Genomic DNA, 18,782 nt, shown 5'->3' on the forward strand with positions numbered 1-18,782 from the left:
TGACTTTTTAATACACTCCTCGGGCTGTGGGTGGTGTTAGCCAGACCTGCATTTATTGCCTCTGCCGAGTTGCCCTGAGAAAGTGAGGGTGAGCTGCCTCCTTGAACCTTTGCAGCCAGCACGGTAAAAGTGCTCCTGCAGTACCGTTAATTCTGGAATGCCTTCCTTATGGCCTCACTGTGTCTGAAATATGTAGTTCTGTGCTGGAACTTGAGCACAGTTGCCCTGAGCAAGATTTCCAACCCCATTTAGAGAAATTCTCAGAATTTGGTTTGCTGCCCCCTGCAGTAAGATTTCAGGGACATTCTTGTGTGTAAATGGAATAAGTTCAGGTTGTTTAAATGCAGCACAAGATGGCGAGTATTTGTGAAGTTCTAAAGCTATTGTTGGAACATAATCGTATAATGGTGCAGTAATCTGGACTCCGTTGCTTACAGAGGCTGTGATTCTTGGTAAACCACAGTCTCGTTCAAAATGTTTTTATTTTATTGTGAATTAGTCTCTCTTGAGCTTCTTGTTTTAATGATTTTATGATGTTTGAAGCTGCGGAGGACTGGATCAGAAATTCAAATTCCGTTACCATGGCATCCACAGCATTAAAGGTTGCTTTAAACAGTAACAGGTCAGTTAACGGGGTGAAATGAGGAGGCACTTCAATTAGCACCACTTCACACAATTGGCTTGGCTCAAAGCAAGCCTATGGCTGATCCCGTGCTGGGAAGGCATCCTGGATCTTTTGCGTGTCTGATGAGCATAGTTGGTTCTTAGTAGGAAGCAAGTGCTACACAGTGCCAGTGTTCGAGATGAGAGGGACCTTCAGGCAAAAAACCCCCCCAAAATCTTATCTAGAGCCTTTGTATCGACATTCAGTCACGTGATCTCATCCGATGGGCAGTCTTTTCAGAACGCCAACTGGAGGCAGCCTGAATATTTCTGCAGATTGGAGAGAAGTGAGGTTTGTGGTGATGAAAGCATGTGTGTTGAGTCTGCCAAACTGTACAGTTGTCATGGTAACATGCTTGCTAATGACTTGCCTTTGAAAACAGCTCAGCTTTAAAGTGTCTGTAAGGCGAGCTGTGCGCAGTTTGCCCCAACAATGCAAAGCAATGTTTCATGGGCTTTACACATGGTCATGCTTTGTTTATTTTTTAGCCAGGTACCATGTCACCAACTAGTTGAGTCAACTACTCCCTCCTTTAGCTAATCTTGCACTTGAGTTTATGGATTTAGTTGGAGTTTTTAAAATAGTCTACTTAATGAATACAATGTGTCTCCTTATGGGTGGATAGAATTGTTGATCAGCTGCACCTAATATTTCTCTTGGTTGGGCTGGCCCTGATTCATTTTGTCTATGTACCCTGTTGTTTGGAACTGTGGTTTTCAAGTCTTTGTGCATGAGGACTCCCTTGGATTGCTGATGCCCTACTTCAAATGGCAAGGTCAGGTACCCAGGTTATAATATCAGTTGGCAGCAACAGAAAAACATGCTGGTAGCTAAAAATATGCAGATATCTGAAGACCCCTCAGGCCTAGGAATCTCAGTTTGAAAACCTGTGGTTTTGTAAAACCAAGCTAGGGATGGTATTTAATGTAATTAGTAAAATTCATACATTTTGGCTGTCTGAACCTGCAGGTCCCCTCATACTGAGCAGGATTATTATTGCAACAAAACATCATTGGTAGAGCTGGGATTTGCATGCAGCACTCTGAGCTAGCATACTGCCATGTGCTGTTCCGATCCTTGTTGGGCGACCTGCAGTTTTTGACCTTGGAAAACCTTATATTAATGTTATTTTGGGGTCTTTGTTCATAGGCTACAGCAAGACAAACTGCACGTTTGTGTGAGAAAATGCATCCTATTAATTCAGGATATGCTGGGTTTGTTTGAATTGTAGAAAAATGTTCAAGTTAAATTTGATTTATAACAACGAATAATGATATATGGTAAAAATTGGCCTTTATGGTGCAGAATTTCAGCATTCAGCTGCAGTATAGGATTAATGGTTGAGGCAGTAAAAGGAATGGTGGTTATTTTCCTCTGCCCTCAACTACTCATTCACAATCCTTCAGACAAACCTCCTTTCACAAATGTATGGGACAATGGACTCCTCTCTGTAGTTAATCTATGGTTTATTAAATGGGTAGCTCTTTTCTGTAGCACAAGAGTTCTTTTCAGGTTCGGAGATCAGAGTTTTACTTTACTGCTCAAGCATTAAAGATCGGACATGTTAAGGTAATGTTTGAACCTGTTTTGAAATATCCTACGCCTTTCAAAGTTATTCTTCAAAGTAAGTATACTTAGTGAAATTTGATCTAAATACATTGGATTTGATTTTTGCATATCTATAAATGTGTTTTTGATGCATAAATCTTTATTTACAGGCACAAGAATATATCTGTACTGTCTTGTGTCGGCTTCATAATTGGCAGGTGATGCAGCACTGATATTGCCATGCAGTCTTAGCCTGTCATTGTATGGCTCAGTGACTAGTTGTCATTGCCATGTAGATGTAATATTGTGCCAGTTACTACCCAGTACTGCACTGCACAAGGGCCTACACTTTTTCAATATTATCTTTAGGCCACAAGAATGTAGATGTTCTGATGTTCTTCAAATCTCTTGCGTCTGAATGAGCTCCATGTAACAGCCCTGGGGTTTTTACTCATCTACTTAGAAGGAAGATTGTTGAGAAACATTGAGACTGGATGCCTGCCCAGTGGCCACAAAGCCTGCATTTAACAAAGTTGCGAGTTCTGAATTACGGAAGTCTCACAACAGCAACGGCAGATATCAAGATGGCTTATTTGTCTGTTGATAGAAACCTTATGCAAATGCCAAGTCTTTCAGTCTATTCGTGTGTTACATAGAATTTTGCAGCATAGAAACTGACCGTTCAACCCAATAGGTCAATGCAGTGTTTATACTCCACTTGAACCTTCTCCTGCTTTACTTCATCTCACCCTATCGTAACCTTCTATTCCTTCACCCTAATGTACTTATCTAGGTTCCCTTTAAATACATCTATGCTACCTGAACAACTCCACATGGTAGAAAGTCCACATTCTCACCACTCTAAGGGTAAACAGGTTTCTCCTGAATTCCAAAACAAAAACAGAATTACCTGGGAAAACTCAACAGGTTTGGCAGCATCGGCGGAGAAGAACAAAGTTGATGTTTCGAGTCCTCATGACCCTTCAACAGAACTAAGTAAAAATAGGAGAGGGGTGAAATATAAGCTGGGTTAAGGTGGGGGTGGGTGGAGAGAAGTGTGGGGGGGGGTTGGTTGTATGGACAAGCAAGCAGTGATAGGAGCAGATAATCAAAAGATGTCACGGACAAAAGAACAAAGAGGGGTTGAAGGTGGTGATATTATCTAAAAGAATGTGCTAATTAAGAATGGATGGCAGGACACGCAAGGTGCAGCTCTAGTGGGGGTGGGGTGAAATAAGACTAGAAGGGCATAAAAGGTATAGATTTAAAAATAATGGAAAAAGGCGGGAAAAGAAAAATCTATATAAATTATTGGAAAAAACAAAAGGGAGGGGGAAGAAACGGAAAGGGGGTGAGGATGGAGGAAGGAGTTCAAGATCTAAAATTGTTGAACTCAATATTCAGCCCGGAAGGCTGTAAAGTGCCTAGTCGGAAGATGAGGTGCTGTTCCTCCAGTTTGCATTGAGCTTCACTGGAACAATGCAGCAAGCCAAGGACAGACATGTAGGCAAGAGAGCAGGATGGAGTGTTAAAATGGGAAGCGACAGGGTGGTCTGGGTCATTCTTGCGGACAGACCGAAGGTGTTCTGCAAAGTGGTTGCCCAGTCTGTGTTTGGTCTCTCCAATGTAGAGGAGACCGCATTGGGAGCAATGAATGCAGTAGACTAAGTTGGGGGAAATGCAAGTGAAATACTGCTTCACTTGAAAGGAGTGTTTGGGCCCTTGGACGTTGAGGAGAGAGGAAGTGAAGGGGCAGGTGTTGCATCTTTTGCGTATGCTTGGGGAAGTGCCGTAGGTGGGGGTTGAGGAGTAGGGGGTGATGGAGGATTGGACCAGGGTGTCCCGGAGGGAACGATCCCTATGGAATGCTGCCTGGGGTGTGAAGGGAAGATGTGTTTTGTAGTGACATCATGCTGGAGTTGGCGGAGGATGATCCTTTGAATGCGGAGGCTAGTGGGTTGATCAGTGAGGACAAGGGGGATCCTATCATGTTTCTGGGAAGGAGGAGAAGGCATGAGGGTGGATGCGAGGGAGATGGGCCGGACACAGTTGAGGGCCCTGTCAACGACCGTGGGTGGAAAACCTCGGTTAAGGAAGAAAGAGGACATGTCAGAGGAACTGTTTTTGAAGGTAGCATCATCAGAACAGATGCGACAGAGGCGAAGGAACTGAGAGAATGGGATGGAGTCCTTACAGGAAGCAGCATGTGAGGAGCTGTAGTCGAGGTAGCTGTGGGAGTCAGTAGGCTTGTAATGGATATTGGTGGACAGTCTATCACCAGAGATTGAGACAGAGAGGTCAAGGAAGGGAAGTGTCAGAGATGGACCATGTGAAAATGATGGAGGGGTGGAGATTGGAAGCAAAATTAATAAATTTTTCCAGGCCCAGACGAGAGCATGAAGCAGCACCAAAGTAATCATCGATGTACTGGAGGAAGAGATGTGGGAGGGGGCCGGAGTAGGACTGGAACAAGGAATGTTCCACATACCCCATAAAGAGACAGGCGTAGCTGGGGCCCATGCAGGTACCCATAGTCACACCTTTTATTTGGAGGAAGTGAGAGGAGTTAAAGGAGAAATTGTTCAGTGTGAGAACAAGTTCAGCCAGACGGAGGAGAGTAGTGGTAAATGGGGATTGTTCAGGCCTCTGTTCGAGGAAGAAGCTAAGGGCCCTCAGACCATCCTGGTGGGGGACGGAGGTGTAGAGGGATTGGACGTCTGTGGTGAAGAGGAGGCGGTTGGGGCCAGAACTGGAAATTGTTGATGTGATGTAAGGTGTCAGAAGAATCACGGATGTAGGTGGGAAGGGACTGGACAAGGGGAGAGAGAAGGGAGTCAAGATAACGGGAAATGAGTTCCATGGGGCAGGAACAGGCTGACACAATCGGTCTGCCGGGACAGTCCTGTTTGTGGATTTTGGGTAGGAGGCAGAAGCGGGCCGTCCGAGGTTGGGCGACTATCAGGTTGGAAGCTGTGGGAGGAAGATCTCCAGAGGAGATGAGGTTAGTGACAGTCCTGGAAACAATGGCTTGATGTTCAGCGGTGGGGTCATGGTCCAGGGAGAGGTAGGAGGAAGTATTTGCGAATTAACGCTCAGCCTCCGCGAAGGAGAGGTCAGTGCGTCAGACAACAACAGCACCTGAATTATCTCCTGAACTCCATATTGGATAGATTAGTGATCATATATTTATGATCTATTGTTTTGTATTCCCCACAAACAAAAACGTCTTCTCTACTCTACCCTGCCGTACAAATCTTCTGGCACAATGATTAGTAAACATGATGTATCTCTGACTGACAGATGGACCTGGATTGCTAATAAAGGTATTATAACCAGAAATGCATGGGTGTACATATCAGAAAAAGATTGACAGGTTGGGTGTCTCTCCTCTTGTAAAATGAAGGCTGAGGGATGATCTAATAAAAGCTTTAAAAATCATGAAAGGTTTTGATTGAGCGAATACAGAGCGAATATTTCCTTCTGTTGAGAAGAGCAAAATTAGAGGTCATCAATACGAGATGGTCACTGAAAAATCCAATAGAGAATTTAGAAGGAATAACTTTACTTAGCGTTCTAAGAATGTGGGGCTCACTACCACAGGGAGTATTTGAAGTGAATAGTATAGATGCATTTAAGGTGAAGTTAGACAAGCATATGAGGGAGATGGGAATAGAGGATTATGATAGATTTAGATAGCCAGCTGTGAGGAGGCTTGAATGGAGCATAAACACCGGCATGGACTGGTTGGGCCGTATAGGAACATGCATACGAACTAGGAGCAGGAGTAGGCCACTCAGCTCCTCGAGCCTGCCCCGCCATTCAATAAGATCATGGCTGATCTGATTGTAACCTCAGCTCTTCATTCCTGCCTACCCCTGATAACCTTTGCTTATCAAGAATCTAACTAGCTCTGCCTTAAAATTATTCAAGGACTCTGCTTCCACTGCCTTTTCTGGAGGTATCGCCTGTATCTGTGTCGCATGTCCTGTGTAGAATGTTCTTTACTGAGCACTGTCTTTAAAGTAAAATTTGTTAATGTGGCCACTGAGACTAATTTAGTGGTTGTGATCATGTTAAAAATATCACCCAGTTTTGAAAATTTTAAATAATGGTTTCCTGCTATCCATGCAGCAGGCTTACTGAGCAATACCATGATTATATGGTGTAGATTTTGCGAAAGTGTTGTGGGTGGGTGGGTATCTGTGGTATGGTAAAATTTGGTTAGCTGATGTATTGAATTTACCATCTTTATTTTTCTGCATTCATTTTAATCCATAATCAAGTGCATGCATACATCTTAAAGGCACTCATCGCTAGTTGAAGTAAGTTAAATAGATCACAGGTCAGCTCACATTTACAACAGGGCAATTGTGGGCACATTTCCTTCAGAAAAATGTTGTGTTTCAGGGATGATTCCTGGACTTAGACTTTTAAATTATGAGGCGTGACACAGAACAGAATGGTTTCTTGTTAGGAAAATAGAATTGAGTGGGTGGTATCAGGTCTTGTAAAAGCTCAGAAATTGGAAACTTAAATGAAAGAAACTGATTTAGCTTAGATTGTCCACATAGAACCAGAGGACTCGAGTAGAATGTAAGGCACATCCAAAACTACTTACGTTGGCATTTTCCACTATCTTTTCCACTGGTCGGAGATTCAATTTGTCAGATCAGCCTTACATGCAAAACGGGCCATTCCTCCATTGCAACATTGTGAGATTCCACTAGGAAGGCTTTTCAAATTCAGCTTATTCTGTTTGATGCATAAGCAAGTGAAGACGTGTTTTATAAGTTTTCTTTCATATCAAAATATATTGAATTTGCTAGGGAACTGACTAATGTACACCAATTAAAGTAGTACATGGTTTGGTATAGCTTTTTTTTAAAAAGATGTTTTCAGTGATTTTAAATCAGGTTACTTATAAGTGGACGAATGGACACTTGTGCTAAAAATGTTTAATTTTTGTGATAAACCTATTGTCAACTGATAAAAACAAAAAACTGCGGATGCTGGAAATCCAAAACAAAAACAGAATTGCCTGGAAAAACTCAGCAGGTCTGGCAGCATCGGCGGAGAAGAAAAGAGTTGACGTTTCGAGTCCTCGTGACTCTTCAACAGAGCAGTTCTGTTGAAGGGTCACGAAGACTCGAATCGTCAACTCTTTTCTTCTCCGCCGATGCTGCCAGACCTGCTGAGTTTTTCCAGGTAATTCTGTTTTTCTATTGTCAACTGTATTAATACAACAGCACCTAGTTACCACTTACATCTGTGCTTCCTAAACTTTTTCCTGCTGTGACCCCATTTTCATGCTTCACACTTGGTGTGACTCCAGAGTGAAAATTTGGGGGTGGTGAGAGGAGAGTTGTCGAGTGAGATGGGCATTCAAACAGCAGAGATAAGGTACAGAAAACAGTTTTGACACCTACCATTTTGCAGGCTTTGTTGGTGACAGTGATCAGGCTTCAGAGTTCATTGGATTAGGCCATGCCTACAGACAAAAAAAAACTGAGCACATTTAAAGGGACCTGGCAGCCAATCTCAGGACTGTCAAATCTAAGCCTCTGCTCCACAGCCACCATTGCTGTCTCGGAGCTGGCGACCCCAGTTACCTGTCTCATGACCCGATTGGGGGTCACGGCCCACTGTTTGGGAACCCCTGACTTCTATGCATCCAAGAATACTTTTTATTGGGCTGTTTAAAAAAAAAGGCATAATTACGTTATACTACACTGCTTAATTGCATTGTTCATAGAAAATTTTACACTTGTTTATGAAAATTATTTTTAATCAGAAATTTAAAATCTAATCTAACCAGTGCAATTTTGGATGCGATTTCATGATTTAAATGGAAGCTCTACCCCTATAAATCTAGGTACAATCAGATATGATTGAATATCATATGGAGCATGGTTCCTGAGCGTGGAAACATCCAAAAGTTTTTCTATTCTCTTTATAAAGCTAAATTAATTTGCTTTTTATGTGCGCGGCCCACAACTAATTTTGTCTATGTGTGAATGGCCCTTGATAAGAAGAAGGTTCCCCACCCCTCTTCTAGGGTTTTGATTAATTTATTGAAGTAGAATGATACAGAGAGACATAGTCGCAGAAGATCAAGTTATTTGGGTCCAGTGTGTGATGGACTGCACGTGAAAGGCGTAGACTTAGAATCGTAGGGCCTTACAGTGAAGAATGAAGTTATTTGAACTACTTGACCTATACCAGCTGTTCTGGTTTCCTGCCCTTTTCTCAATACTCTTATTTTCAGAGCTTTTGTGGGTTCTTATGTTCTTATCCACTGAACCAGTGGCTAGATTTAGCAGTCCAGCAGTGTTTGTACGTAAGTGGGCTGATGCTTCTTCAAGTCATATTTGCCCATGACATTTGCTTATTGCTTAAGCGCTCATTTGTTCGATTATTTAAAACCTGACAGTATAATTGACACCTGTGTATTAAAGAAGAGTTAATTTCTCATTCCTAAAATCCTCAGCCTGTCCGTATTCTTTAGTCACTTAGCATTGTAATGGACAGTAAACAAGCCAGAGTAAAATGGTTGCCATAAATCCTTGACCTGCATGACACTTGCTGGATCAGTACAAATTAAAAATATATTCCATTGCTGAAGTGTCAGCTTTGGTTCACTGACAGTTGACTTGTTTCTCAGTCAGAAGGTCGTAGGTTAAATCCCCACTCCGCTGACTTGAATGTATAATCTAGCCAGACACTTCAGGGCAGGACTGAGGGAGTGCAACAATATAGAAGTGCTTTTTTTAAAAGAGATATCAAGCTGAGAGGGTGGTACAGTGGTTAGTGCTTCTGCCTCACAGCTTCGATTTCAACCTCTGGTGTCTGTCTGTGTGGAGTTTGCACATTCACCCTGTGCCCGCGTGGGTTTCCTCCAGGTGCTTCAGTTTCCTCCTATCGTCCAAAGACATGTTGGTTAGGTGGATTAGCATTGGTTAAATTGCCCCTTAGTGAGTTTGTGTCTGTGTGCATGTGGGTATGTGCCCTGTGATGGACTGTACGCTGCATAGCACCCATTGCCTGTTGGAATAGGCTCTGACTCCCCATGAAAAGTGAGTGAGTGATATCAAACGGAGCCCCATTTAATCCCTAAGGTAGATGGAAAATTTCCATCTGCACTATTCAAAGAATAGAGCCATGGGACACAAACTACATCCAAAATTTTTCTGATTTCCCTCAGTGCTTTACTCAAATTTCTATTCAGACTCATTTGCATATCACCTAAATCTCCCATGTTGTGAAGCACTTAATCTCTGTTCTCTAGCCACTGACTCCATCCCCATCCCTGAAGAAGAGTCACGTGGACTTGAAACGTTCCTCTCACCACAGATGCTGCAGACCTGCTGAGTTTTTCCAACATTTTAAAAAAATTTTATATTAAATCTCCCATGAACTCGCACAATCAGAACGTAGTTTTTTTTAAAAAGAGTCATTTTGCATTAAAACTATTCCTTGACGTATTTAAGAGTGGTAACTTGGTGCAGTTTTATTAATATAGTTGAAAATGAGTTTATAATTTTAATCAGATTTTAATCCAGTGCTGTGAGTGACCTGATCTTAAAGATCCAAAAAATTAGTTCAACGAACTATACAGAACCATTTACACGTTACATTCGTGAACTATGATCAGTTTATTAGTAAATTAAACCGAATATTTGAAAGCTTTTAAAACTTGGCTCTTACTATGCTTTTGTCTAAAAAGATCACCCTAAATTTAAAAACCTCATCAACAAGTGCAATTGGTGGAACCTCATATGGTGATTGATTTGACCTGGGGTGTGGCCAATTTTGAAGGCAGCGATGTCTTCCAGCACGATGTTCTTTACACCAGTGCACAAGATTTCAGAAACTACTGGACATTATTTGTGTTCGCAATTCCTCGACCTTTTGTGTTGGTATATTGATCTAGCATTTAATTTGAAGCGCGCATTTATGTCGGGTAATTTACATCCATATTGTGAAGCACTTGCAGGTCCTTATTAATCTCTGTTCCCAAGCCACCGACTCCATCCCCATCCCTGTTTTTTGTCTCAGGCTGAACTGGAGGAGTTACAACTTTAGCATCCTGCTTGAGCCTCAGCTGGATTTTCAACACCACATCCTCTTCGTCACAAAAAATCGTCCTGTTTAATGTCACTGGTCTCTGTGGCTACTTCACCTCATCAGCTGCTGAAACCTTCATCCACACCATCGTCACCACCAGACTCCACTATTGCAATATTCTCCTAGCCAGCTTGATATCCTTCAAATTCTGTAGACTTGAACTCATTTAAAATTCTGCTGACTGAAGCCCCGCTCATTCTTTGCTCCTGCCCTGGTGACCAACAATATCTCAAATTTGAAACTCTATCTTCCTCTTTAAATCCCGTATTGGCCTATCTCAACAACCTGTACAGTCTGTCCCGAGTTTTCCATTCCTCTGACTCTGTTTTCCATGCATCTCTTCCCTCTCTCCATCTCCCAGTACTGTGATTGTGCTTTTTGTTGCTTGTACCCCATGCTCTGTAATCCTGGCTTCTCCTCTTTGGGCCAACTTTTCATGCTTCTGAGGTGTCTTGGATGTGTTTATCCTTGTGTTAAACGCTTTGTATAAATGTCGCTGCCAGCACATGCCCCTTCAGCCACGGGTCTATTGATGAAAGCATTCATTGTTGCCTGATTTATTATTGGCATTTTAAGAATGTCCCGCACCATTAAAACTGTGATTGTGCAATTTGATCCCAGCTCTACACATGCCATTAATAGTTGGAAAATATTCTGTTGTGGCATGAAGTGAATTGCAATGCAAAACCACGTCTAGTACGAAGTACAATATGTAGAAACAGCAATTTGATTATTGTTGAATGAGGAGACGCGGCAGTTTGTTACTGTAATGTGACACTAATTAGATATGTTTGGTGCTTTTATTCCTGGCCAAGTGACCAGCTGTTGGGGAGCTCTGCGCTTAGATAAACTGGATCAATCTCAGGAGGGAATTCAAACCTGACTCGGGTATCAGGCTAGTCGCGACATAAACAACGCAGACACTACCTTGCTCTTGGTTCACTTGAGTACGCTGCTCTATTTCCTCAGCAGCCTGTAATGGCTTTGTAATGAAGTGTGTTCACTGGCAGTACTTTCCTCCCCATTGTAAATTGTTTCCTGCACTATTTGATATCTCAAACATGAGCAAGGACCATTACTTGTAGCCCAAGGGTTCAATTTGTGCATGGACATTCATTAGCAAGCTCTTTGAGTCAGGTTGTGTCCATAATATGTTTTTTTACTTTCCAGTCTCTATAATTTGACCCATTTCCTTTATTCAAGAGGCCATATCTCCGTAATAGATTGTGATCTAGTCTCATTTCCTTCACTAAAACATGGGTCAGCATTGTTGAAAAAGGCATCAATTCTCTGCTGGCTTCTCATCAATGGAAACAACAAGACTACCTTATGATTTTCTCAAATAATGTCAAGGGATCTCCCCTTAGAGTCAACATTTTAAAAGCGTATTACTCTTCTTATAAAACCTTCCCCACGATGGTGTCTCGGCTCAGAGTGAGTAAGAGGCCCATGCCATAGCCTCTGCCAGCCCTGGTTATGACTGATTAGAACTCTGCCTTATTTCAATTCATGCAAGCTATACTTCTAATATTTCTCTTAGATTTTGGTTGCTGGCGGATGGGTAACCATTTTAAAGTGGCTGATGGACTCTGATTGATATGTTATATATATATATATATATATATATATATATAGATTTTTCCCAGACAGTTGTTTGATTTTGGAGGGATGTATGAGGTGTCTTGTATTATTTCTAATAACCCTGTGAAGGGTTTCCTCTGTAGCCCTGTTGGCAGCACACTCCACCTTGTGGATTCAAGCCCCACTCCAGATACGAGCACAGAAATCTGGTTTAATACTCCCAGAGGTGTGTCTTTTGGATAAGGTGTTACAACTGAGGTGTAATGAGCCCCCTCCAATAGCTGTAAAAGATTCCATGGCCCTGTCTGAAGAATAGCAGAAGAGTTCAATATTATCCCTCGGGAGCAGGGATTCCAAGTCTTTCTTTTGTTTTTATATCAGTAACACTTGGGAGACACTAATGCCCAGTTTAGTTTGAGCATAAAGTTTTTTGGATCATGGGGACCTCTGTTGAAGCAATCTTTTGTGCTGAGTGCCAGAAAAAACTGTGTGGAAAGCACCTGAGCCATGATCTTGAGCCCAATGTAGCTGGACTGACTGTCTCATTGTGAGAAAGTGCTGACCTCTACTGACTTCTTCCCCTGACATCCACAACTGAGATCAGAAACTTGGGACATAGGGAGTTATGGAAAGAAACATGTTAATTTAATTTTAATGTATTCCTTCATGGAATGGGCTTCACTGGCAAGGCCAACATTTGTTGCCCATCCCTAATTGCCCTTGAACTGACTGGCTTGTTAGGCCACTTTAGAGGGCGATTAAGAGTCTCATTGCTGTGAGTCTGGAGACACATGTGGGCCAGACCAGGTAAGGATGGCAGATTTCCTTCCCTGAAGCACGTTAGATGGACAATTGATGATTGTTTCATGGTTACCATTATTATTCTAGATTTTTTTATTAATTGAATTTAAATTTCACCAGCTGCCATGGTGGCATTTGAACCCCTGTTCCCAGAACATTAGCCTGGACCTCTGGATTACTAGTCCAGTGACATTACTACTGCGCCACCATCTGCCCTTATACTCTAGCCTATGCACCTGAGCACAGATCTTGCATTTTGTTAACAGCTGTGAGCAAACTTGAAGAGCAACTGTTTTTGTTCATTCAAGTTTTCTGGAGTGCAGAAGTTTCATTTTAAAAATGAATGGAGAATCTCATTGTTTTAGGAGGAAATACCAGTGGGTATTTGTGAAGATTAGAGTTAACAAATAGGATAGGGGGACTCCACTTTAGTACATCACTTGGCATTCCTGTATAGCAGTTGTCTGTCTCTTCAATTTTTGTTCCCCAAATTGCAGTATTTTCAAAGGGCAGCCATAGTAATTGCCTGGCATTTTTAAAATATCAGAGTTTCAGAGTTTATTAACTTTGGCTGTGTCCTTGTGTTTTGCAGATGCATTTGTAAACAGCCAAGAGTGGACGCTTAGCCGATCTGTGCCAGAACTCAAAGTGGTGAGTACCATTACCAGCACGTTCAAATAAGGACATGGGCACGATTTCAGCAAAAATAATCTTGGAAGGCTCAGAAAATTTCGTGAACACTATATATGATCCTTGACTGTTTGTATTTTGTGTCTGAATTCTTTCATGAGACCATTTAGTAATAAATAATTTAAGATAATCACTTGAGCTTGGCATGCTTGCTTTTGTTTTGATGAGTGTAAGACAAAAAGCTTCGACAACATGTCTCTGAAGCTGGCTACTTTATGATGCACTACAGCTTGAGAAACATGAACCCTGCATATTAGTCGAAGTGACTATTTCTAATTCCTTTGGTCAGTGAGTGTTGGTAGGCCATTATAAGACCGTCACTGCCAAACTGATCCTGCCTTTGCTCACTGTTCAGGCAAATCCATGTTCTAACAGGGTTGTTTGAAATGTGTTCAAAGAAACACACATTAGCTTTTTCCACTTTTTAATTTCTCCTCTCTCAATTAGAGGAAACTGGCCTGCCACTGCTCTCATTGCGATCCCACTGTGAACTGAGTTTTTAATCTTTTGATCCACCGAGTTATTGAAGAAGTCCAGTGACCTCACTTTGTTCTAGTTTCTGCTGCAGATACTGACTGGCCTGCTAAGTGTTTCCAGCACTTAACTGTTCATTAATTCAAGGAGGTTCTATCATGTACTTGTCCATTAATCTTGAAATCTCGATCTGTATGTGTGATGTGTTGACATGATCACCCTAACTTATAACGTGTGTTATTAGTTTAAAAGTCGCTGCCTTAACATAGAACTGCTAGCATTTTCCACATTGAATATGGAATTGCTCATTTATTGATTAGAAGAACAACACTTTTGGGAAAAACATTACTTTCCAAATTGCAGACTTTTGTTAGGAGTTTGCAATTGTTGTTAAGCAAATAAAGAGGCTAGGTTATTGGAGTGGTTTCTCCATAACCCAAGTTTAGCGGAAAACAAAATCATCAAATGCTTTTATTTTCTTGTATGTGACAGAAAAAGATTGAATTTTGAAAAGGAACGACTTGAGTGGAGTCTCTGTCCAAACACAAGCATCTCCTGTATCACCTTCCCCCACAGTACGACTATCATTCAGATGCCTCCTGTGCCATAGAGCACTTTGATACGTTTTTGTTTTGGGAGCCCAAGAGTGCAGCATTCAAAGGGAAACCTGCAATGCCTGAATGCTGTCCGCCCTCCCTTTTATAATGTGCATGGTGTGGTGGAAGGGATGGATAAAGAGTCAGTTATGTGTTTTATATGACCATCATTCTTGAGACGCATGAAAAATCATGAAAAGCCCCAGCATCCACTGAATGTGCAGAATCGGTGATCTTTGTATGCAATGAGCCGGCAGTTACTTACGTCTCCGTGAACATCCTGTATCCCGATCTGCTCCTCCTGGGCTGGTGGTGAGAGGTTAGTGCTCCCCATATCCTCCTTGCATGCCCCACCTCCCACTTTGTCTCATGATCTCTCTCTCTCTGTCTCTGTCTCTCTTTGTCACATGCTCTCTGTCTTGCTCTCTCTCTGTCTCGTGCGCTCTCGCTTTGTCACGTATTCTCTGACTCGCTTGCTCTCTGTGTCTCGCGCTCGCTCTCTCCCTCTGTGTCTCGCGCTCGCTCTCTCCCTCTGTGTCTCACGCTCGCTCTCTCCCTCTGTGTCTTGTGATCGCTCTCTCCCTCTGTGTCTCGCGCTCGCTCTCTCCCTTTGTGTCATGCGCTCGCTCTCTCCCTCTGTGTCGTGCGCTCGCTCTCTCTGGCTCTGTGTCTCGCGCTCGCTCTCTCTGGCTCTGTGCCTCGCGCGCCCTCTCTCTGGCTCTGTGCCTCGCGCGCCCTCTCTCTGGCTCTGTGCCTCGCGCGCCCTCTCTCTCTCTCGTGTTCATTCTATTGTGTGCTCTCTCTCTGTTGCATGCTCAGTTTTTATCCTAGTTGAGGCAAATAACAAATACATTTAAAGGGAGACTTGCTAAGTACATTAGGGAGAAAGGAATCGATTGGTATGCTGTTAGGGAGAGAGACGGAATCGGATGATGTGGTGCAAGAGTGAGATGTAGTAAGTTTTAGGAGGCTTATGTGTATTGTAAACACCTTTTGGGCCGAATACTGTATTCAGCACTATTCGGAAACCTCAGTAGAATATTTTTTCTATCAAACTTTAACTATTGAAGGAATTCTTTCACAGATTTGATTTCATTGATGTCCTACACTTCTGAAATCAACGTATGTGGCTTTCGAAACATTTTCTCTTTGCTCATTTAGTGTTTTTGATATATGGTTTTGACCCCCCTGGCTGTCCACTTCCAAAGTCGGTAGACAGTATGAGTTGAGTTATCGTTTACTTGCTGCAGCAAAGAATCTGGTTGCCAACAGTGTTACACAGGATATTATTTAAGATAAGTGCTTGTGAGTTCATCTCTTCTAATGCAAGGTAAGTACAGTGCTACATATGGCTGTTGACTCAACAACCTTGTAATGTACTCTACCTAGTCATACAATAGTATAACTCTCTGTTGCTTATCTCCTTTATAATGACGCTTCTTCACCATTTCACAGCCTATTGCAAACAATAAGAAATGCTTAACTTCCAGAGTATTGTGTTACTTTATTATAGCTTTGAAACATTTTCCTGCCCCCTTCCTCTCTCAAAATAAACACATTGTGTTTTTATCAGCATTGATAGGGGATGCATAATGAGGAGCTGGGAGACAGATGGTTCTTCTTGCTTAAAGGGGCACTCTCTTAGTTCATCACGAGTGAATTATAAATGTCTTCCTCTTGGGGTGAGCATGCAGTGCTTCACCGTACATTTCTTGCATTAGTTTTTCTGCATTGAAAATCTCATCACTTTTATTTTTTGGAGTAACACATGAAGCTGTTGCCTGATTATTCTCCTGAAATTTTATACTTTTAGCCTCAGGAGGGGTCTGATGGTTCGGCAAGGAGAATAATGTGCTTGGTAAAAAAAACTAATTCCATGCACTGGGAGTCAGTACCCAATATTGTTTAGTGCTCTGCATACCTTACAACGTTGCCACCAATGTCAGGCATACCATTGGAAGTAACTCTGTCAAGTAATTATCCAATAATAATTTTACGAAAAGCTAATGTAACATTGACTTTTACCTCAAGGGAACAAGAATACAAATGGGTGTAAGTTATGTTACTGTCAAACATGGTTCTGGTTAGATCCCATTTAGAGTGCTGTGTTTTGTCCTGGCAGGATATATTGGTCTCTGAGTGGATGCAGATACACCAGAATGATACCAGGACTAAAAATGGTTAAATTATGAGGACCATTGACTTGACTTTGTAATCCCTTGAGTATAGGAGATTAAGGGGTGATCCAATTGAGAACTCACCTCCTGACTCTGCAAAGCCTGTCCTCCATCTACAAGGCACAAGTCAGGAATATGATGGAATACCGTCCACTTGCCTGGATGAATGCAGCTCCAACACTCGAAAAGCTCAACACCATCCAGGACAAAGCAGCCCGCTTGATTGGCACCACATGCACCACCAGCAACATTCACTCCACCGCCGACATGCAGTAGAAGCAGTGTGTACCATCTACAAGATGCGTTGCACCAAGGCTCCTTTGACAGCACCTTCCAAACTTATGACCTCTGTCACCTAGAAGGACGGGAGCAACAGATGCATGGGAACACTATCACCTGCAAGATCCCCTCCAAGCCACACACCATCCTGACTTGGAAATATATTCCTGTCCCTTCACTGTCACTAGGTCAAAATCATGGAACTCCCTTCTTAACAGCACTGTGGGTGTCCCTACACCAAATTGACTGCAGCTCACCACCACCTTTTCAACAGCAATTAGGGATGGGCAATAAATGCTGGTCTAGCCAGAGACACCCACATCCCATGAATGAATTTAGCAAAAGTTAAAATGATGAATGGATTTGATAGAAACGATATTTTCTCTGGTAAGGGAGTCCAGAACAAGGGGGCATAATCTTAAAATTAGAGCTAGGCTGACCAGAGATGATATCAGGAAGCATTTCTTCACAAGAAGTGCAATGGAAATCTGGAACTCTCTCACACAGCAAACTGTTGAGGTTGGGGGTCAATTAAATATTACAAAACTGAGGATGAGAGATTTTTGTCAGGCAAGGGTATTAAGGGATATGGAATTGTGAGCAAACAGAATTGAGGTACAGAGTCTCATGATCTGATTGAATGATGGGACAGGCTCAAGGGGATTACTGGCCTACTCCTGATTCTAATGCCACTGCTATTGTAGGCAGTTGAACCCTTCTGGTGCCATGCTCTATAACTCCAGAGATAAGAGCATGTGGCAGCCGACACCCGCACTTGCAGCAGAATATGCCCTTTTGACTTTGGATGTGAGCGTGTGCAAACCAGCATAATGATATTGCTGGCCTGGGGAAGGTTGGCTCGATACCGAAAATTTGTGAATGTGATCCTTCTGACTATAGAACAATAATACATGCCTAAATCTTCTCTCTGTGTGTCCCATTATTGCAGAATTTGATACTGGTGTCAACTGTGCCTCATTGGGGTAGCACTCTTGTACTCTTGAGTTCTGAGGTTGTGGGTTCAAGTCCCACTCCAGAGACTTGAGCACATAATCCATGCTGACTGTCCCAGTGCAGAACTGACCGGGTGCTGCATTTTCAGATGAGATGTTAAACCAAGGTTTCATCTGCCCCCTCAGGTGGATGTAAAAGGTCCCATGGCACTGTTTTGAAGAAGACCAGGGGCGTTCTCCCTGGTTCCCTGGCCAATATTTATTTTTCAACCAACATCACAAAAAACAGATTGCAGGTATATGATTATGATAAATGGGATCTTGCTATGCGCAAGTTAGCAACTGCCTTTCCTGCATTATGCAATTATTATACTTTAGAAAATCTTCATTGACTGGAAGACACTTTGAGTTGTCCTGAGGCCATGCAACTGTTATGTACTGAAGGAATCGTTCCTTTAGAAACAGATTTATAAGGAAATGGGTGGGTAAAGGAAGGATTTGTACACATTGTAGAAAATAACAGCTATTTGTGGTATAGATAGCAGACAAGGGAACGGTGCTTCTCATTACTTAGTATTATAATTGCTTGCAGATTTGGGCATGTATTACTATGAATTCACTCCTGCCTCCTTATTGTTCAATGTGTTATCAAGCTGTTGATGGATCAAGTGAAGACCCAGTCACTTGTTTGAATTACAAACTCAGACTGTTCTCAAGCTCTTCACCATTATAGTTATCGTTGATTGAGAAAACGGGATGCATTTGCAGGGGATGATATTACCCCCAATCAACTAATTGCAAGTGGTCCTTGAGTGATAAAAAAAATAGCTTTCAACCCCACATCCTATTCATCATCAAGGCAGTTTAATTCCATCTCAACAACATTGTCTCCCCT

General features: G+C 42.3%; 1 protein-coding gene across 7 annotated transcripts in view; it reads left to right on the forward strand.

Moving 5' to 3' along the window:
• The window catches only part of agap1 (ArfGAP with GTPase domain, ankyrin repeat and PH domain 1), a 689,020-nt gene that overhangs the window by 279,587 nt on the left and 390,651 nt on the right, over positions 1–18,782 (forward strand). For all 7 annotated transcript variants that reach the window (XM_041200794.1, XM_041200795.1, XM_041200790.1 and 4 more), the window contains exon 2: positions 13,311–13,369. In XM_041200794.1, coding sequence (XP_041056728.1) covers positions 13,311–13,369 — 59 coding nt within the window. The remainder of the gene's footprint in view (positions 1–13,310; positions 13,370–18,782) is intronic.

Source organism: Carcharodon carcharias, chromosome 12 (assembly GCF_017639515.1).
Source record: "Carcharodon carcharias isolate sCarCar2 chromosome 12, sCarCar2.pri, whole genome shotgun sequence".
Classification (NCBI taxonomy): Eukaryota; Metazoa; Chordata; class Chondrichthyes; order Lamniformes; family Lamnidae; genus Carcharodon; species Carcharodon carcharias.